The 21,288-nt window shown below is 50.5% G+C and overlaps 2 protein-coding genes and 1 non-coding gene across 7 annotated transcripts; 2 read left to right on the top strand and 1 right to left on the bottom strand.

Annotated features, from left to right (window-relative positions):
- The first annotated feature begins 133 nt into the window (after nucleotides 1-133).
- EXOSC5 (exosome component 5) lies at nucleotides 134-9,180 on the top strand. Its single transcript, XM_043436110.1, has 6 exons — nucleotides 134-498; nucleotides 4,696-4,809; nucleotides 5,340-5,461; nucleotides 6,769-6,909; nucleotides 7,918-8,007; nucleotides 8,726-9,180. Exons 1-6 carry the CDS (start codon nucleotides 165-167, stop codon nucleotides 8,816-8,818), a joined length of 894 nt encoding a protein of 297 aa, XP_043292045.1. The 5' UTR covers nucleotides 134-164; the 3' UTR covers nucleotides 8,819-9,180.
- Nucleotides 9,181-11,183: 2,003 nt separating this feature from the next.
- On the bottom strand, nucleotides 11,184-16,084 carry TMEM91 (transmembrane protein 91). 5 transcript variants are annotated; one of them, XM_043436112.1, is made up of 4 exons: nucleotides 15,968-16,084; nucleotides 14,259-14,482; nucleotides 12,065-12,214; nucleotides 11,184-11,532 (listed from the first exon to the last, which is right to left on the bottom strand). In XM_043436112.1, the coding sequence occupies exons 2-4, from the start codon at nucleotides 14,460-14,462 to the stop codon at nucleotides 11,374-11,376; spliced, it is 513 nt and encodes a 170-aa protein (XP_043292047.1). In that variant the 5' UTR covers nucleotides 14,463-14,482; nucleotides 15,968-16,084; the 3' UTR covers nucleotides 11,184-11,373. The 5 variants fall into 5 exon arrangements, with proteins under 5 accessions (XP_043292047.1, XP_043292050.1, XP_043292046.1 ...); XM_043436115.1 differs by lacking the exon at nucleotides 15,968-16,084 and adding an exon at nucleotides 15,680-15,891 and having other exon boundaries at nucleotides 11,184-11,373; XM_043436111.1 differs by lacking the exon at nucleotides 15,968-16,084 and adding an exon at nucleotides 15,680-15,889.
- On the top strand, nucleotides 14,646-14,718 carry TRNAG-CCC. Its single transcript has one exon. It is a non-coding gene; the product is annotated as a tRNA-Gly (tRNA).
- Nucleotides 16,085-21,288: the final 5,204 nt, after the last annotated feature.

The raw sequence follows: 21,288 nt of genomic DNA on the forward strand, positions 1-21,288 counted from the left end.
AAGGCCACCTAACTTCCCCAAAATTACTCTGACTGCCTCACGTTAGTTATTTCTGTAACAGGCAAAGAAGAGGACAACCCGTCCAGAGCCTCAGGGTTTCAGAGCCGGGGGCCTAGGGTAGGACGAGCTCAGGCCAAGGCCCGCCCACCCTTCTCTTCTGTCCAATGGCTTTCCCGGACTTCCGAGGCGGGAGTGGGCGGGCCCAGATTGTTAGTAAACGCCGAGCCACGTGCTGGCGCCCCTCCTGGAGCCCGCGGGTCGGCGCATGCGTACTGAGTACGCACTTCGTACGCAAGCGCGCACTTCTGGGCGGAAGCAACAAGCCCCGGTTGCACGTGGGCTCCGGGGCGATGGAGGGGGCAATGCAGACTGAATCGAAGATCCGGGCTGATTCTGGGACAGAGCACGGCCCTCGGGGCCCCGGCTGTAGCCTCCGGCACTTCGCCTGCGAACAGAACTTGTTATCCCGGCCTGATGGCTCTGCCTCTTTTCTGCAAGGTAGGAACTACGTAGGTTGTATTCGTTTTGGGGGGCGGTTACAGTGTACTGCGCTAGCTGGTAAAATCTCTCCTGAACTGGTGCAGTTCTTGCCGGAGTGGATACACCTGCATACGCAGGTAGACATATATCTCTTCCTCTAGACTAGCAAGGAGAAGATTGTTAAGTATGCAGAATGGGAGAGGGCAGACCGCCTCTAAAGAATGAATACTCCAGAATAGGGGAAATCTTCTTACCCGGGTGTCTCCCTTGACTAGGTTTCTCTCCGGTTTCCCACACACGCACCCTGGGTCCATACATCCCAGGCTGAGGCAAACCTGTTTGTTTGCATAAATACCCTGTGGACTGTCAGATCAGCACTTCCGGTTTACTCCCTAGACCGGTGGCGTATTTTTTATCCAAATAATTACTTCTCATACTGATGGAGATGTCCCCAGCCCCACCTCCTGGGTAAATGTCCCTTTGACTGGGATACACAAATCTCCCTATATCCCTAAGATTGGGGCAGTTCTTACCTATTACGGAAATATCCCCTTTTCCTAGCTAAACAACTCTGAAACTAGACTCAAATCCCTGACCCCTCTGAGGGAAATATTCCTCTGGAGATAGGCCTAAGGGTCACTCCCATAAATGCTTCAGACCCTGCTCTAGGGCATTACCTGAAACCCAGATACAAAACCTGCTTTCATTCATTCATTTTCAGTGAACATGTACCTTTGCTTAGTATTGTTCTGGGCACTAAGAATAAGTAAATAAAATTTTTTTTAAGTTCCTGCCATAACGGATTTGACATTCTTACATTCTAGTCAGAGAGACAGGCAAAAGATAAGTAAAATATGTAGTAAAAAACTGGAGAAAAATACAGTAAGGATGTAGAATGGGGTGTGTCAGAGAGGGTTGCAGTCTTAGTTAGGATGGTCAGGAAAGGCATCAACTGAGATGGTACCTTTTGAATAAACACTTAAAGATGGGACTTGCTAAGACTCTGAGCTCCCAATGCAGGGGGCCTGGGTTCAATCCTTGGTCAGGGAACTAGATCCCACATGGTACAACTAGGAGTTCGCATGCCCCAACTAAAGATCCCATATGTTGCAATGAAGACCTAGTGCAGTCAAATAAAATTTTTTTAAGGCAGTTTTTTCCCCTAAAATTGGCTTTTTGCTGGGGTGGAGGGGGGAGCAAACCCCAAAGAGATCAAGAGGAAAGCTTATGAGGCATTAGGAACCGCAGGACCCCGAGGCCAAAACTTGCCTGGTGTGTTTGAGTCACAGTCAGGGGAACAGGGGTGCCTACAGCAGTGACAAGAGGTGGAGTGGAGGTGAGGATGCCTGCCCCTTATATACAGTCTGGTGATTGAGAATGGAGCCGTGTGACATGCTCTGAATATATTTTTATAGATTTTAGACTTTCTGGCTGCAGTGTTGACAGCAAAGGGCATGGGGAAAGGAGGAGAGGAGGGTGGCTCAGACTACAGTGGAAGCAGTACAGATCGTGAGAGTCTGAAGGTAAAACTGACAAATTGCAGGTGGTTTGGTTTGGGGGTATGACAGAGTCAGGGATGACGCTAAAGTTTTTTACCCAGACCAGCTGTGCTGGGAGAAAATGAGTTCAACTGGGAGCATTACATTTGCAGTGCCTCATAGACTTTCCCATGGCAGTGTGGATTCGGCAGTAGGACATACAAGACTGGAATTTGGGGGTCCTTTGGCTCTAGATGGCAGTTCAAGCTACTGATTGGATGGAATCACCAAGAAAATTGATATAGATGGAGAAGAGAAGAACTTAGAACTTAGCCCTGTGCCTTCTAGCCTGGGTGGAACTAGGAAAAGACATTGAAAAGGAGCATCTAGTAAGGTAGGAGAAAAACCAAGAGAGGGAAGTGACCTGGAGCCCAGAGAACGTGTTTGAAATGTAAGGACCAACCAACTGTTTTGGTCCCGCTGAGAGACTGAATCATGTGAGGATGGACTAGACCTGTGGGTTGACAACTTGGTTGTCTGTTGTAGGTGGTGCAGCCAAGAGTCACTCTGGGACTTCCCTGGTTAAGATTCTGAGCTCCCAGTGCAGGGGACACGGGTTCGACCCCTGGTCCAGCAAGATTCCACAGGCCTTGCACCACAACTACTTGAACCCACACACCCTAGAGCCTGTGCTGCACAAGACGAGAAGCCACTGCAGTAAGAAACCTACGCATCACAACGAAGACCCAATGCACAGCCAAAAATAATAAGTAAAATTTAAAAAAGAAAAAGCTGTTCCAGTGGAGGGGTGGAGTCAAGGAGGAAAAGAAAGAGTCAGTGAGCGGAGACAGCTCTTCAGGAGCTTTGCTGTAACAGGATAAGACAGAAGGGCCAGAAGTTAGATGGATGTGGGGCCCAGAGGGGAGGGAATTGCTAGAGCCATGGCCTTGGGAAGATGAGAAGGGAGGCACTCTTGTGCCCAGGTGAAGCACAGACAGCGCCTTTGGAGTAACAGGAAGGAAGACCCCAGTGTGGATCTAGTTCTGCTTGGATAATTTCCCCTCCAGAGTCCCTTCTGGAGCCAAGAGAGTCCCTCAGTTGTATGGCAGCTTTTTCTCCCCAGCCCCAGAACAAAAAAGCTTCTACCTGGGACCTCCCCAGGCTTAGCTGTCTTGCTCAGCTACCTAGAGGTTCTTAGAATTTAAGAAATACTGAGCCCCTTGTGTGTTCTAAAAAAGAAAGAAATACTGAGCCCCTTGTATGTTCTAAAACCCCAAAGCCCAGGACCCTGCAGCAGGGTCCTCTGCAAACCCTCACTAGACTCTCCAGTGAGGTTAAAAATGCCAAGCCCCAGAACCTACCTACGCCAACTAAGGCCAGCCCTCTTTGTCCTTATTGTTTAGTCGCTCAGTCGTGTCAGCCAGGCTTCTCTGCCCATGGGATTATCCCAGCAAGAACACTAGAGCAGGTTGCCATTTCCTCCTCCAGGGGATCTTCCTGACCCAAGGATGCCAGTCCTTAAAGTTCTGCAGTGAGCCCAGTGTGCATACAGGGTTGAGAACTACTGTGTTCACTAGTGGGTTTTTGTTTTTGTTTCCGTTTTATTTCTGTTCTTTGGTCAGGTCAGGTTTTAATTGTGGCGCATGGGCTTAGTTGCTCCACGGCATGCACGATCTTAGTTCCCTGATCAGGGATCGAACCGGTATCCCCTGCATTGGAAGGCGGATTCTTAACCACTGGACCACCAGGGAAGTCCCCTTTAGTGGTTCTTTGTAACTGAAATAGAGTAGAAAATATCCGAGTACATCAAAGCAGTAACAGTAACAGTTGTTTTGGGAGGCGTCTGTTCGATTTACATCCACACAGATTTGTGTGAGTTTTGGGTCCTGAAATGTATTTGAGTCTAAAATGTATTTCTTACAGGGAGTTAGGATCAGGAATGTTTGGAAGCTGCTCTTGTAGTCCAGTCTACCCATTTTGCTGATGGGAAAACTGAGGCCCAGAGAAGTAAGCAAAATCAGCTGAGATTACAGAGCCAGGAGGAAATAAGCAGGTGTCAGGACCCAGCCCTAGATATTCATCCCTTTCTCAGGTGTCCTGACTGCTGCAGAGTTTGGGCATGTGAGCCAGAGGGAAGAGAACTTGGCCTGGGGAAAGCTTTGGAAGGAGAAGTTGGGACTAGTAGCAGTAAGAAAGAGGAAGGTTAGCACTCAGGAAGAACTTCCTGTTAAAGTTTATAATAGTAGCTAAAGTCCTTTGGGCACTCAGCAGATTTGCAGACAGCATCCTAAGTGTTTCTGTTTTTATCTCATTTAATCCTCATAGCTGTGAAGGATGTTCTGTAGGTGTTTGTGTTTGTTTTTTGTTTTTGTTTTTTTTTTTGGCTGCACCGGGTCTTAGTTCCAGCATGCAAACTCTTAGCTGTAGCATGCAGGATCTAGTTCCCTGACCAGGGGTCGAACCCAGGTCCTCTGCATTGGGAGCGCAGTCTTAGCCAGTGGACCACCAGGGAAGTCCCAGGGACATACTGTAGTTATCCTCATTTTACAGATGAGGAAGTGGAGGCAGAGATATGAAGCAAATGCTCAAGGAATCACTGCCAACAAGTGGTGGGCCAGAGTGAGGGTGACGTGGGAACCCCTGGCCACCCAGCTCAGGGCCCACCATGTTAAGTGCCTCGTGTCAGACCCCAGAGGCAGGGAATATGTGGGTGAGCTCTCCCACGCTGTCTCCCCAGGGGATACCTCCGTCCTGGCCGGCGTGTACGGGCCAGCCGAGGTGAAGGTTAGCAAAGAGATCTTCAACAAGGCCACGCTGGAAGTGATCCTGAGGCCGAAGACTGGTCTGCCTGGTAACTGGTCCTCTCGCCCAGTATCCCCATCACTGCCCTTTCTGGTCTCCACTCCTCCTCTCATCTCCCCTCAGCTATTTCTGTCTTTTTCACCAGCTGTCTGCCTGTACGTCTCTATCACTTTTCTCCCTGTCTCTCTCCATCTTCACTTCCCCCCCACTTCTTTCCTGGCTCCATCTCTCCTCCTTTCCATTAATCTGTTTTTCCACCCTTTTACTCTCTGCCCGCCTCACTCCCCAGGGCCAGGTGCACTGGGATGGGAATGGACAGCAGCATGACATGGGAGAGCTCTGAGGTTCTCCCCCGCCACCGAGAGGCTCCCTTGGTGGGCGCTGGAGGTGGCGGGCATCAAGTGGGTGGCAGTCAGGCCCCACCTCCCTCCCCCTGGGACTCCTCTGTCATCCCTGCAAGATCTTCCCGGGCTGAGACTGCAGGCCCTTTTCTGGAGGCTTGGGTGGGGCATATGGAGACAGGTGAGCCAGCTGGACAGGAAGAGCCTGACAGCCCAACCCCACCCCTGATTTCTGCAGGCGTAGCGGAGAAGAGCCGGGAGCGGCTGATCAGAAACACATGCGAAGCGGTGGTACTGGGAGCACTGCACCCCCGAACCTCCATAACTGTGGTGCTGCAGGTCGTTAGCGATGCTGGCTCTGTATCCTTTCCTCCAGGAAGTCCTCCAGAATCTCATTGCTTGCCCTTCTTGCCGATGGCCATGTACACACCCTCTCCTAGTCTGCTTGACAGATGTCAACTTGTAGGAACAGCAAACACGGCTTGAGTGTTTACTGTGTGTCAGGCAATTTTTAACTGGCAGTGCCAGGATATGAGCCCAAGCCATGTGGTTCTAGAGCTCAAGGCCCTAGCAGCTGGGTCCTCGTCTCATGTTTCAGGTGAGGAAACCAAGGCCAAGAGAGGGGAGTTCGCTTACCCAAGGTCACACAGCTGGAAGGCGGCAGAGGCTGAATTCACATGCAGAATTCACATCTCTGACTCCAGAGCCTGTGCCATTGACCTCATCTCTGATCCTGAGCTTGAATTTGAGGCTCAACACTGCAGGAGCCCTGAGCAGGCAGAGCCTTTGGTTCAGCAGCTCATCCTTGGAATGTGGCTGCAGTTTGGATGCAAGAGGCAGAGGCCCAGAAATGGGCATTTCTAGACAGCTTTGTGGGTGTGCGTGTGGCCCTGCGTTGGGCAGATACTTCACAGATGGGGGAAGCGGATCACTGTGAACCCACTTCACAGATGGGAGATAATGGAGGGTCAGTGGCAGAGGTGGGGCTGACTGATTGATTGTAAAGCTGGGCCTTGGGGGGGAAAGACTTGAGGAAACTAAGCTGGGGCTAGCTGTCTGACTCAGACCTGTGCTCACCTTGCACAGGGCCAGGGCCACACCTCTCCCCTGGACTGCGGGCTCCCTGAGGACACTGACTCCTCCCTCCATCATCCTGCCAGTCTGTCACCTGGTAGCACTGCTTGCTCAATTGCCCAGCCCTGGGCCTGGCTCTGCCACTGCCTCCTTGTTTTATCTTGAAAGGCTTCTGACCTTTGTTTCCCTGAAGGTGCATACCTGCTGAGTATCATTGTGATCCCTGACTGAGGCTCAGAGAGAGTAAGTAGCTTGTTCAAGGTCACACAGCTTAGAGGTAGCAGTTCATTTGGAACCCAGGGATACTAGATCCCAGGATTACTCTGCCTTTCTGTGATCAATTAGATGTCTGGTGTTCACAGGCACTGGCCTGGTGAACCGGAGTCATGGATGTGTTCTGCTGACCAAGCTTCAGTAGAAACTCTTAACATGGGAATTCCCTGGCAAGCCAGTGGTTAGGACTCTGCGTTGTAACTGCTGAGGGCCCGGGTTCAATTGCTGGTGGGGGAACTAAGATGCCACAAGCCACATAGAGTGGTTAAAAAAAAAAAGGATTAAAAAAGAAACTCTTAACCACTGCCTGTGGCACTCAGCTCCTGGCCTGTTGCCTGAATGCTGCCTGCATGGCCCTGGTGGATGCCGGTGTGCCCATGCGGGCCCTCTTCTGTGGGGTCACTTGTGCTCTGGACTCTGATGGGACCCTCATGCTAGACCCTACTGCTAAACAGGAAAAGGTAAGGATGAAGGGCAGGGTGATGAAAGGCCCTGGGCAGGCACCCTCCCTCTCCTCCTCTGGGCCTCGCTTCTCTGAAACAGTTGGCTGGTACCACCTCAGGCTCAGCTGGCAAGCTCCGCTCTGTTCCTCTGGGCAATTGCTAGAAACCCAGCTCTAACCCGCTGAAATGACAAGGGAGTTGATTTTAAGAGGTTCAAAAACAAAAGCAAAAAATCAGAGTTTCTTCAGTGGCTCAAGTTCACAAGGTGCTGGGGCTCCGGTTATTCCCAGTTATCTGCTCAGGACTGTGACAGTCACATCCAGTTGGGAAAGCAGAAAGAAACCCCTTGAGGGCTTCAGACAGTAGCGGGGGGATTGAACTGGTCACAACAGCCATGCTGGAAGAGCTGAAGAAGCAAAAGGGAAGAAGGGAGGACCCCTCCACCCCGAGATGAGAAGCCTGAAGCCAGCTCCTGCTGGGTGCTGTTGGGGACACGCGAGCAGTCAGATCTAATGGAAACAGACAGTCTGGCTCTGGCCTGGCTGCTAAGGTCCACAGCCACCCCATCTCCATAATGACTGTGGCAGATGATAAGCCCCAAACTCCTGTGAGGACCTGGATGCTGCTTTCTCCCTCCTTTCTTGTCTCCCACCAGATTCCCGCTAGAACCAAACTGGCAGGGGAACCTGGGAAACAGAGCTTGCTGGCTTCCAGCCCCAGAGAACAGAGCACTGCTGGGAGGCACTGGGGGATGACCATTACTGTGGCTGCTCCTCTGGGGCAGGATACTGTGCTTTGGAAACCCCTGTTGGAACCACGTGATGGGATCACGTGGGGAGCAATTCCCCAGGGAAGGGGTGATGTGTAGACTCCCCTCAAATAATATACTTGCTACGTGAGGGCCTGGCTGCAGAAAAAGCAACCCCCCACACACACACACACAAACGCACACCTGCTTTGGGGCCAGCTGTGATTGTATCTGAGAGGAGGGTCCCAGGTCTTCCACCTTGTACCTCTCATTCCTAGGAGGCGCGGGCAGTCCTGACCTTTGCTCTTGACAGCGTGGAACGGAAGCTGCTGATGTCCACCACCAAGGGGCTCTACTCCGATGCCGAGGTACCACTGCACGATTGGGGGTGAACGCCAGATCCTTCCCACCCACCTGACATGAGGTCCAGTCACTATTCTAAGAGGCTTAAGGGGAACCCCTTCCTTGCACCCCTTCTGTAAATAGGAGTTTCTAAACTTTGTGGCCATAGAAACCTTTGTGGGAATTTGAAAGGGAAGCCCAGTTTATGAGAAGAGGGGCTCAGGTGGAAATCAGGACACGGGGCACTTGAAGGCCTCCCAGCTTCCAGCTCAGAGCTGTGCACCCCGGAGTTTGAGGTGTCTGAACAGAGTATGGCACCTGTTGGGCCAAATAAATGGTCACCAAGAACATTTACCACCTGGCCCTCCTGTGAATCCAGGTATACACGGCAGTAAAGATTTGGGATCTTAAGTTCCATGACTTTTAAGAGTACTTGGAGTCACAGGGCCTCTGGGTCTAAAATTCCAATCTCTCTGGGTCCGGAGCTCAATAAGCCTGGGAATGCTTCCAGGGGGCAGGATGCCTGATGCTGTTGGTCTGAGGGCCTGGAGCTATTTTAATCAGCCCTGAAGCCTTCTCTAAGGAGGCCATGAAGTGGGGAGGATGGGAATGCACATGGAGTAACCCCCTCACCACCACCCTCCCCTGGGGAGAGGGGCTCCTAGTGGAAGGGGAGGTGTTAGGTTTGGGGGGCTCTGGGAGTCAGGTGGGGCCCCCGGCACTGACCCCCCTCTCCCCTCCCAGCTCCAGCAGTGCCTGGCTGCGGCCCAGACTGCCTCCACACACGTCTTCCGCTTCTACCGGGAATCGCTGCAGAGGCGTTACTCCAAGAGCTGAGGCAAGCCAGGGCAGGCCGCCCCTCCCGCCACCTCCAGCGTCAAAGAAGCCAGCAGGCCGGCCCTGGCGAGAAAAGAGTGGCTATAGCCAGCCCCCTGGGCATGGGGGACGGGCACAGACCCCACCCCACTCCAGGAAGACACTGGTAGGGTAGTGCATTCACTGAATGAAGCTACTCATTCTAACAGCCCCATGAAGCCGAGACTGCAGTTAGAGTGTGCAAAGCCTGCTGGGTGCTAAGGCCTCAGCAGTCAACGAGGCCCAGGTTCGAGGAACGGTGAGGTGATAGACAAATAACGGTGGTGTGTGTTGGATGGTGGGTGCTATTTAAAAAATAAAACAACACAAAAATTTTTTTAAAAGGGGGTTTAGGTGAGTTCATGGTGGGGGAAGGGGACAGATTCAGTACATCAGTTGGGGACACCTTCGTGGAGAGGGGGCATCCAAGGGAAGTCCAGAAGGAGGCCAGGGATGAGCTTAGGGACTCATGGACACATGGGGGGAGGACCCCTTGGCAGAGATAGGCAGAGGTTCAAGGACCAGCAGGATGGCTGGTGTGGCTGGAGCAGAGGAAAGGAGGGCGGTAGGGAGGGAAGAGATGGTCAGGGAGACAACGGACTTCGTGTGCCTTGGAGGGCAATCTGCCTCTGAGCACTGCCTTTATCCAGCAACCCCCTGAGGTGGGGCTGTTACGATCCCTATTTTAAGGTAAGGAAACAAACTTAGGAGCCAGTTAACTACCGGAGGTCACTAGCTAGTTAGTGGTGGAACACAGGTCCCTGCTTAGAGCCCCCAGAGCTCCCACTATTCAGACCCCAAGAGACTCGGCACACTCTGGACCTCAGGTCCCTGACGGTGAATGGAAGTGGCCAAGGCCTGTTGGTTCTCAGTCGGGTGGTAGCACCCCATAAGGGGCTTCTGGAAACAGGTATGTTTTCAGTTCTGATTTGACTGATCCCCACCCTCAGATTTAGGGGGCAGGAGCCAAGAAGATGCAGCATCCTGCAAGGAATAACATTCCCACAGGTGGGCCACATGCCTGCCAGATCCTGTCTGCCACTGGTGTTTGGGGGTTTATGGTGAAAACGACGTGTTGGGGGAGGGGGTCCTTCACTGCAGCTTCACATGGGTGCGCTGACTCACAGTTGCCCCTTTGGGCAGGTGTCATTTTCATCCCCAGTAACCAAGGAAATGCATAAATAGCTTGAAATTACGCTCCGTGAAAATGCTCAGGAGAGTGTAGACAGTGAATAATGTTTTCTTCTAGCAGGATTAAATGGCAGTGTGCCTGTGCATGCTTCGGTAGTGCGCCACTCTGCAACTATGGACTGTAGTCCACCAGGCTCCTCTGTCCGTGGGGTTCTCCAGGCAAGAATACTGGAGTGGGTTGCCATGCCCTCCTCCAGGGGATCTTCCTGACCCAGGGATCAAACCCACATCTTTTCCATCTCCTGCATTGGCAGGCATGTTCTTTACCACTAGTGCCACCTGAGAAACCCCAAAATGGCGTTAAGTGAAGAAAACTAAACAGCTCTCACTTCATTACTTGATAATATCCAGCCGGGGGGCGGTGAGGGGGATGGCCATGGCATGTGGGATCTTAGTTCCCCAACCAGGGATGGCACTGTCGTCCCCTGCATTGGAAGTGTGGAGTCTTAACCACTGGACCACCAGAGAAGTCCCTCAGGCCCCATTTAATGTATCTGACTAGCACGTTAGGCACAGAGCTATTTTGCCTGCTAGCGCTTTGATGCTTTGAGGCTCCAGCCATCCCAATCTCAGGCTGTGGGATGCAGCTGCCTTGGACCCCAGGTGGGCCAATGAGAGGGTGCCTGGCAAAGACAACCTTGGTGGCAACAGAGTTTTCTGCTCCCATTTTCCTCCCCCAGGAGGGGGAGCCTGCACAATGGAAGCCAAGAGATGGGGAGACCAGACCATTTCACTCGACACCCTGAATCCAGTTCTCTCTCTGTTTTCCTCCCCTTTGTTGTGTAAGAGAGTTGGATTTCTGCCACTGCTGTTAAAGGGACTCAGAAGGAGACTGTTGTGTAGACCGTACGACTCATTTGGTGTCTATAACTGCTCCAGCTGTGGGGGAAATCGGTCCCATTTTGCAGATGAGGAAAAGTGAGGTCAGACCACACGTTACACAGTGAACTCAGAGGAGGAGGGACTTGGAACCTCGCTTTCCCTAATTCCCTGACCACCACCCGTGTTCTGAGAGAATATTCTGCCATCTGGGGGCCCTCTGAGCCTCCATGGATTCTCCCTTCTCTGGCTCTGAGGTGTCCAGGAACACCCGGGGGGACAGCCTGTCACTCTGGCCCCGCCTGTCCACCTGCCCACACACTCAGACAGACACAGGTTTGGCGGCAAGAGTGTCTGGTGTTTAATCGCTCTCTGCGGCCTCCAGGAAGGCGGGAGGGAGGGGGCGGCCCAGCCCACTCCCGTTTCTGGATGCTGCCGCTGCCGCCCGTCCACCGGGACTCTCCACTCCAACCGCAGACGCGCTGGGCAGCCGGCCTCTCGGTTCACAGCGGGGGCCGCAGGGGCAGCTAGGGCGGGTCCCGGGAGGCGAGGTAGGCGGCCAGGGTCACCAGGGCAGCCGCGTACGTGCACACGCCCAGCCCGATGGCCAGGACCCCCAGCAGGAAGGCTCGGCGGGAGGCAGCCCCTGCCCCCTGGACGTCCCCCTGGGCCCAAGCCTTGTTGGTCTGTAGAGGCGTTGGGCAGCGGTGACTCAGGCGTCCCCTCATCCCACCCTGCTTCCCGCAGCCCAATCCCTCCTCCATCCCCCACACCCTTGTATTCATATGTTCCAAAAACATAGCGAGCAGCTACCGTGGGTCAGGCACAGCTGGGCACTGGGTTTACTGGGTGACTAATAAAAATAGACATATATTACTATATGCCACAGTTCCAACTCATTGAGCCTCACAATGACCCTGAGGTACGAATTAGTCATCCCCATTTTACAGATAAGGAAAATGAGGCACAGGGAGGTTAAGTGGCTTGACCACCACCTTACCAGAGGCCGGGGGGTGGGCCTAGGAGTGGAGCTCACTCTGCACCCCCCTCTGTGACAAACACGCCTCGTTTCACTTCTGAATATTTCTACATGAATCCTCTTCACTTCCCAACCCGCCCCCCCAACCCACCCAAGCAGGGCTCCTCTCATTTGTTTTCTTTCAAATGCCATTTTCTCTTTTATATCCAGTCCCCTCTCAACCCCACCCAGAGACTGACCTTCTGGGCCAGGCAGAAGGCGGCGATGCCCAAGGGCCAGAAACAGCACAACATGGAGAAGACAGCCAAGCCGAGGTGGTCGTGGGGTAGCAGCGGGGAGAGGAGGCCGCCCCCATCCCAGTCCGAGTCACTGTCACTGGATGAGACATCCTATGGGCAGGAGACAGCCTGAGTGGCCATCTCCATCCCCCTTCCCTGCCCCACTGCTCTGCTCCCCATGCCCCCAAAGACACCAAGAGAGAGAAATGTTCCCAGAGTTAGACTTGTGACCCCTCTATATCCTGGATGTCTCCGAGGGGAAGCTTTGGACCCTGCCTCCTGAGAAAAACCTCACCCATGCTCAAAAGCTTTGAGTTCAATTTCAAGAAGTTCACAGGTCCAGCCACGGGTAGGTACTACACCTGCTCATAAGCCCTGAGTTAAAAATCCCTGAAGTAGACACAGAAACCAATGGGGACGGGAACCTGCAAAAAAATGGAGATCAGAGGAGAGAGCTCTGGTGGCCTGAATTACTAGGACAAACCTGCCTGCTGAAACCACAGGTTCTAGCTTAACATATATATATATATATCAGTTCAGTTCAGTCGCTCAGTCGTGTCTGTCTCTTTGTGACCTCATGGACTGCAACACACCAGGCTTCCCTGTCCATCACCAACTCCCAGAGCTTGCTCAAACTCATGTCTGTCAAGTCAGTGATGCCCTCCAACCATCTCATCCTATGTCATCCCCTTCTCCTGCCTTCAATCTTTCCCAGCATCTGGGTCTTTTCCAGTGAGTCAGTTGGAATGTATATATATATATTTAATCTTGCATCAAATAGCTCACAAGACTTTAAGGAGTTACTGTAAGGCCAAAACTGAAGTGAAAATCAAAATCAATTTAACAACGACAACAAAAAAAATTAACAGAGAAGGTCCCTTCTGCCCAGCAGGCATTTCCCAATCCCAGAAAAATTAATCTTTCACTCAGACCCTGAACTAGATTAAAAATGATCTCTGAATGGCAGTGCCCCTGGGCAGTTGACAAAAGCAGACCAAATCCTTTCTGGACAAGGTACGTTCATTCTAACCCTCAAAACCATTTTTCAAATACAATAACCAACATGCCATCAAAGATAACCAGGTACGCAGGAACAATGGAGGAGAACTAGCAGGCCCTGAAAGTCTTCAAATACTGGAATCATCAGACACATAACCATGTCAAAGTGAAGCTTACTGCCACAGTGTGGCAGACTGTTACTAAAAATGGCCATAACCACCTCTCCCCTCCCACAGGCTCTTCTTCCAGTGTGACTGATAATCTTCCCATCAAGGGGTGAGGTCTGTGTCCACTTTCCTTGAGTCTGGGCAGGCTATGATTCATCTCTAATTGATAGAATGTGGTGGAAATAATACCACACGACTCACAAGCCTAAGTCAGAAAAGGTGAGGCAGGTTCAGCTTTGTTGAAATACTCCTGCTGGAGGGCTGGAGGCACATTTGGAGTGCTGTCCTAAAGCTTACGTGCCATGAGCCCAAACCAGCCCACAGGGGGTGACTCCTGCGAAAGCCCTGAGACCACATTAAGAGAGAGATACCCAACCAGACCCCCCTGCTGCTTCAGACACTGACTGTTCCACTTCTGGCCACTGGCTGGCCTCGACCTCATGAAAGACCCCGAGGCAGAACCACCCAAGTCCTCCCCAAATTCCCAACCCATGGAAACCATGAGCCATGATAGTGATTGTCGTTTTAAGCTACCAAGTTCTGGGTGATTTCTTATACACCAGTAGCAACAGGAAAACCATGCTTTGCAAATAAAAGACAAGCTTGAGAATACGGACACGGAATAAGAAATGATAAAAAATGACATTAACTGGGGGGGAGAAAAAAAGAGCTGCAGAGATGCATCACCTTTAGAGAGACGGACAGAGAGAAAACAAGGGGGTCAAAAATGATTGGGAAGAAAGAGCCAAAAAGAACAAAGATGAGAGACGAATCTGGGGAGAAAAAGGTAAAGAAAGCAGGGGAGAGGAGGAACAGGAAAAACCACAACTGGAAACCCAGGAACATGCACGCAGTTGGGAAGTGAGACTCCAGGCCAAAGATGGGCACTCCACCTGCCAGCCTGCTGGATGTTGGCCACAGCTGGGTTTCCCTCCAGCCCCTTCCCCCAGTTCCCACTAGGGAGCCTTCCTTAGTGGTGCTGCTCCTACCTCAAAGTCGGGGGTCCCTGGCTCCCCTAGTCCTGCACTCACAGAAGGAAGAGATGGTGGCAGGAACTGCCAACCCTTCAGCGACTCCACAAAGGCTGTCTCTCGAAAGGGAGGCCCCAGCTCAGGCTCGCTGGACTTCTGGATGGGAAGCTCACCACCCACCAGTAGGGGCTGTTGGAGCTCTCGAAGACTGGGGCTCTCCATGGCTGGGGAGTGGCTCCTTCCTAGGGGAAGGGGAAAAGACAAGACAATGTTAACAGTTTCACCTTCATCCCTCCCCTGACTCCTGGCTTTGGAGAGACTCCAGGCAGAAACTAGGTAGCTGAACCATTCTAAGACCCATTTTACAGATAGCAAAACTGAAGTCTAAAGAGTTAAAGAGGGACTTCCCTGGTGGTCCAGTGGCTAAGGCTCTGCACTCCCAATGCAGGGGGCCCAGGTTCAATCCCTGGTCAGGGAACTAGATCTCATATGCCTCAATGAAGACTGAAGATCTCGCGTGCTGCAACTAAGACCCAGCATGGCCAAATTAAAAAAAAAAAAAAGAGTTAAAGAGGATGGTCCAAGTTGTGAAAAAAGAAAAAACACTCAGGAATCTGGACATTCAGTTCTGGGCTTCTCTCTCCTCAGGGCAAAACCACATACCTGTTCCACAGTTATTCCAAACCATGCTTTACACACTTACTTGGCCCAGGAACTACACACCCATCCTGGGTTCACCCTCCCATCCCTCTCCAGCACAGCCATCCCCAGTGATGTTTAGTCCACACACCCCCTGTGCCCCCCAAGCCTGCATACTCAATACCCAAGTCCCTGCCACACATACCCATCCAGGCAAGCCCAATCCCCACCTGTGCACACCCATGTCCCAAGGGAGTTTGCCCCAAACAACATGAGCTCCCAGGAAACACCCCTCTGAGGCCTGCAACCTTCTTACACACTCACCCCAAACAGCTCATACATTCATCCTAATCCCCTCAACATCAGAATTTCCCCAGATGTACCTATATGCACTGTAGGTACCTATATGTACCTACATGCAGACGGAACACTCTCCCGTTTCCATCACTTCCCCTGCACACCTGCCCCAAACACCAGGGTCCACACACCCCTCTCTTACTCCACCCACATTCATGACCCACACCCACCTGCTCCCCAGACACCTCCTGTTTGACCAGAATCCACCGCTGCACTCCTCCCCCAGAACACCACCAACCCACCACACACTCCACTCAACCACAGACAATATTCTTCTGGCCCTCACGATCGCCCGGGGGGAGAGGGGGGTCCCCAAGTCTTCCGCCCTCAGTCCAAACCTGGCTTGAGCCGATTTCCTCGCCAAGGTTTTGCCTCCCTGTCCCCAAACCCAAGACCTGGGCTAAAAGTGGTGCCCCCGGCCCGCAGCCGCGCCCCTCACTCACCGCCCACAGCCATAGGCCGGGACCTCCTGGGTTCCCTGCACCGACACCCGACCCGACCCTGCCGCCCAGGGTGGGGACACTCAGTGAGCCCCGCTCTCCCCGGGGTCCAGGCCTGGCTGCGGGCTCGAGGTTTCCACGCTCAGCCCCGTGCCCCTCTCAGCGCCCCCGGCCCGCAGCGCGTGGGGGCGGGGATGGGGGCGGGGCGACGGGCTCCCGGGCTCCGCCCTCCGTGGAGGCCCGGGGATGAGGCCTTGAAGGCCGACGTCAGCTCCGGGCGCGGACCCCTACCTTCCCCGGTGTGGAGGAGCGGGCGGGAGTCTCTGAGAACAGCGGGCCCTGACTCCCCGAACCCAGACCCTAAAGCTTCAGGACGGAGGAGGGGGCGCCCCGATTCTCCAGGGCCTTGCTGGCTTGGCCCCGCCTCCAGCCCACCGCCCTCCCCGCTCCCCAACAGTCAAAGCAGCAACCCCAGCTAACTGTGGGCACGGTTCTTAGTGCTTTACATACACACGTTATGTGTATACACGGACACGTTTGTTTCTGAGAACCACCTGAGAGGCACTATCACTGGTGGTCCTGTCGTGCCCAGGAGGAAACAGGAGCCGAGAGTTAGAGCTTGCCTAAGAGCGCGCAGCAGGGTCACTGAGTGCAGTGACCCACGCCCTGCCCCTGCGTTAGATGGGCTGCATTCATCATCTCACAGATTCCTCTCGATTTCTCTCCCTATTCTGCACATCAAGCAACTGAGGCTGAGATGTGTGTGAGTTCACTGGTCCAAGGTAAACAACTAGTGCCAGGACCCACAGGCAGATTCTAACCCAAGGCTATATTTCTTGCTGGCTGCTAGAGGGGTGAAAACAGGCAGAAGGTGAGGTGGGGGCTTCCAGGGAAAGGGCCGGCGGTGGGAGTGGACCAGGGATGGTGTGCTGGTTATCAGGTGGTACAGGCGGTGGTTATGAGTTATCGTTTGGACCCACACAGACCTGAGTTCCTTTCCAGGCTCTTCAAAGCACTTGCTATGTGACCTCTGCATAATAGCATCACCTTTTTGAACCCCAGTTTCTCCATTTGTAAAATGGGGTAAGTACTCCCTGACTCTTAGATTGCGATCACATATATAAAGCACTTTGATTAGGTGCAATAACACATGTCCAGCATTTGCCCCAAACTAGGCACTCTGAACGTGTTTAATAGTGCTTAGGAATAGAATTATTTATTAATATAGTCATCATCTTCAGTCTGATGAAGGGACTCTTCTCACGCTACAGGCTTCGACCTCCTTCAAGGAGGCCACCCACCTTGCACTGGCTTCCCTGTCTCTCGGAAGCCCTCCATCTCACCAGTCGCAGACAGCCAAACTGGAGGATTCCCTTCCTGATGTGGGGCCGGCCAGAGTTCTCTCGCTCCAGGGCTCTGGGGCTCCGTGCCAAGAGTCCAGACGCTGGAGTTGGCACGGGCCCCACTCCCAGGGAGAGCAGATGGTGTCTGGAAGTGCACTTGGCTCAGCCAGAGATTCTGGCTGACAACAGGCGGGGAGACCCACGGGAGGATAGAAGAGGAGAGGGAGCAGGACTGTTCTATCAGGAGAGATAACCTGTTACTCCTTATCTCCTTAACCTTGCTCTTATCACTGTGAAACATACTGCATACTTTGGCTGTTTGTAGTTTGAATTCCCCCACATCAGTGCCAGCTGCAGCTGAGCTGGGATTTGCTGTCTTTTGTTCACTGCTGTGCCTTGGGGCCTAGAACAGTGCCTGGGTGCAAAGCAAGCCTTCAATACCTATTTGTGGTGTGGGCACATGAATTCTTACCAGCTTCCCTTTGTTACTGAGGCTGAATCGGTACATTTTACTGAGGCTGAATTTACTGATTTTTACTGAATCCCTGAACAATATGGGGCCCCCCAACCCTGTAGGCCATCCTAAAAATTGTGGGGGGGGGTGGTTTTTAGTCACGCTGCATGCAGGATTTTATTCCATGGATGGAATCCACACCCCCTGCAGTGGAAGCGCAAAGTCCTGACCACTGGACCACCAGGGAAGTCCCACACCCTAGAGATTTATTCACTTCTCTACATTCTCTGGCCACCATCAACCTTGTACAGTCTCCCTGCCCCTTCCAGGGTTCTTGGGCTTTGTGATGGTCCTGAAATACTGAACATGAAATCCCAGCCAGGATTATCAACAGAAGCCTAAGCCACTGAGTGAAAGTTTGATGAGGAACAGGACAAGGATCCCCCCACAGATAACTTATTACAAAGGGGAAAAAAAACAGTATTAATGAACAATGTCAGCAGACACCACTTAAATCAGGTGGTAGAAGTGAACATCACCAGTATTGGAACAGATCAACATTGTTTGCCTACTGACCTGCACTTGAAAAGGAAGGACATGACATCATTTCTACGATGCTTCTGCCAAAAATGCATCATCTGAATCTAATCATGAGAACACATGGGACAGAGCCAAATAGAGGGACACTTTATAAAGTAGCTGATCTGAACTCTTCAAAAATGTCAGTATTGGTGTAAAGTAATTAACCTCCAACTAATAAAAATAAATGGAAAAAAAATGTCAGTATTGGGATTTCCTTGGTGGTCCAGTGGTTAAGAATCCACCTTGCAATGCAGGGGACAATGCCAAGGAATAACTAAGTTCGTGAGTTGCAACTATGAAGCCTGCACGCTCTGGAGCCCATGTGCCACAAGTAGAGAGCCTGCATGCCACAACTGAGACCTAATGCAGCCAGATTAAATATATATATTTAAAATGTCAGTGTCATGAAAACGAAAACATAAAAATCTAAAAGTTGGCAGCCTGTTGTAGGTTAAAGGTGACCAAAGAAACATGACCGGCTTCCTAGGTGGTGCTAGTGGTAAAGAACCCACCTACCAATGCAGGAGACGTAAGAGACTTGGGTTCAATCCCTGAATCGGGAACATCCCTAGGAGGAGGGCACGGCAACCCACTCTGGTATTGTTGCCTGGAAAATTCCATAGAGAGAGGAGCCTGACAGGCTACAGTCCATGGGGTTGCGAAGAGTCGGACATGACTGAATCTGCCTGCAGTGTAGGAGACCTGGGTTCGATCCCTGGGTTGGGAAGATCCCCTGGAGAAGGAAATGGCAACCTACTCCAGTATCCTTGCCTGGAAAATCTCATGATAGAGGAGCCTTGTGGGCTGCAGTCCATGGGGTCGCAAAGAGTTAGACATAACTGAGCGACTAACACTTACTTAAAGAAACATGACAAATAAACACAAAGTGTGATCCCAGATGGAGAGCACATGGTGACAAGGTATGTTATTGGGACAATGGGAGAAATTTGAATATAAACTATGAATTAGATGATAGTTTTCTATCAATATTAAATTGATACTTGGGGAAATGTTAAACTGGTATTATGGTTATATAGGAGAACCCTCTAGTTCTTGGGAGAATTTTACTGTTAAAATAATATTATGAATATAATATATGTATATGTGTATACATATGTGTACATATATGTGTATATATGTGTGTATATACATACATATATATATGGAAAGAAAATCAAATGAAAAAATTGAACGAAATTTCACAAAAAGAGGAAACCAAGGTTGCAATGAGCATTTAAAAAATTACCCAACTAATCATCAGGCAAATGCAAATTAAAATCACAGTGTATTACCAATACACCCCCATCAGAATGGTTAAATGATAGAAGAAGCCACCAGGAAGTACTGGTAAGGATGTGGAGCAGGGGAACTCTCATACATCTAAAACTGGTTCAACCACTAGGTTGAATGAGCATCCAAATTGGTTCAACCACTAGGAAAACTCCTGGGCAGTTTCTACTATAGCTGAACATATCTTGTGTGTGCGTGTGCGTACTTAGTCATGTCTGACTCTTTGTGACCCCCACGGACTGTAGCCCACCCAGCTTCCCTGTCCATGGTATTTTCCAGGCAGGAATACTGGAGTGGGTTGCCATTTCCTTCTCCAGGGGATCTTCCCAACCCAGGGATCAAACTCATGTCTCTTGGGTCTCCTAAATTGGCAGGTGGATTCTTTACTAGTGAGCCACCTAATGACCCAGCAATTCCAGTCCAATAAGATATGAACATATGTCCACCAGAAAACAGGTTCTCATCAACAGATAGATAAAGTATAGCATCTTCACACAGAGGAAACTATATGGCAGTGAAAATGAAAGAACTACAGCCACATGCAATGGCATGGAATAAATTTCACAAGGCACTGAGAAAGAGACAGCAGACACAAAGCAATACATACTGTGAAATTTCATTTATATAAAGTACAAAACCAGGCAAAATTAATGCATATTGTTAGGAGTCCAGTTAGTGGTTTCCCTGGGGGCATCCTGGATGAGGCATGAAGGGCATCCTTGGAGGCTAGTCATGTTCTTTTCATGAGTTGAGTTCTGGTTACCAGGTGTGTTCAGTTAATGAAATTTAATTCAGCTGTTCACTTATGATTTGTGCACTTTTCTGTACACATACTGCCAAGCATTTATTTTTGAAAATGTGAGTTCGATCTAAAGATATGAATAACCTTTCAAGATGTATCACTGAGTGAAAAATGCAAGATGTGGCAATTCCCTGTGGTTCAGTGGTTAGGACTAGGCTCTTTCACTGTCGAAGATGGGTTCAATCCCTGGTCAGGGAACTAAGATCCCACAAGCCACTCTGCTTGGCCAAAAAAAAAAAAAAAAAAAAGCCAAGATATAAAAGAGGATGAACAGTCACTCTAATAATGAGTACAGCATTTCCTCCAAAAATTAAAAATAGACTTACCATATGACCCAGCAATTTTGCTTCTGGATGTATACCCAAAAGAACTGAAAGCAAGATATTAAAGAGATGTGTGTATACACCCATGTTCATAGTAGCTTTATTCACAATAGCCCAAAGGTGGAAGCAACCCAACTAGATGAATGGATAAAGAAAACAGAGTGTATATCTAAAAATATTATTCAACTTTAGAAAGGAAGGAAATTCTGTGATGTCCACTTTGTAATGTATAGAAATACCAAACCATTATGTTGTGCACCTGGAACTAACATGGTGTTGGAGGTCAACTATGCTTCAAAATAAATAAATAATTGCCATATAATTTTGAAACACAAGGAAATTCTGACATGCACTACAGCATGGCTGATCCTTGAGGACATTATGCTAAATTATGCTAAATGAAAAAACCCAGTCATAAAAGGACAAATATTGATTCCACTCATATGGGGTACCTACAGTAGTCAAATTCATAGAAATAGTAAATAGGGGGTTTCCAGGGGCCAGAGGAAGGGAGGGAGGGATGGGAGTTTTTGTTTAATTGGTATAGTTTCAGTTTTGCAAAATGAAAAGAGTTATAGAGAGATTGCACAATTATGCGAATGTACTTAAGGCCACTGAACTGTTCACTTAAAGATGGTTAAAATGGTAAATCTTACGATATGTTATCACAATTGAAAAGACTTTAAGAATAAAAACTACATAAAGAGATATTCAGTGTGCTTCTTGTAAAAATATGTAAAATATGCCATCTCAGTAACAACAACATGAACAGTAAAAACTATCAATAATAACAAACATTTATAGTGCTTCTTATGTGC

This window comes from Cervus canadensis, chromosome 18 (genome assembly GCF_019320065.1).
Source record: "Cervus canadensis isolate Bull #8, Minnesota chromosome 18, ASM1932006v1, whole genome shotgun sequence".
In the NCBI taxonomy this organism is placed as follows: domain Eukaryota; kingdom Metazoa; phylum Chordata; class Mammalia; order Artiodactyla; family Cervidae; genus Cervus; species Cervus canadensis.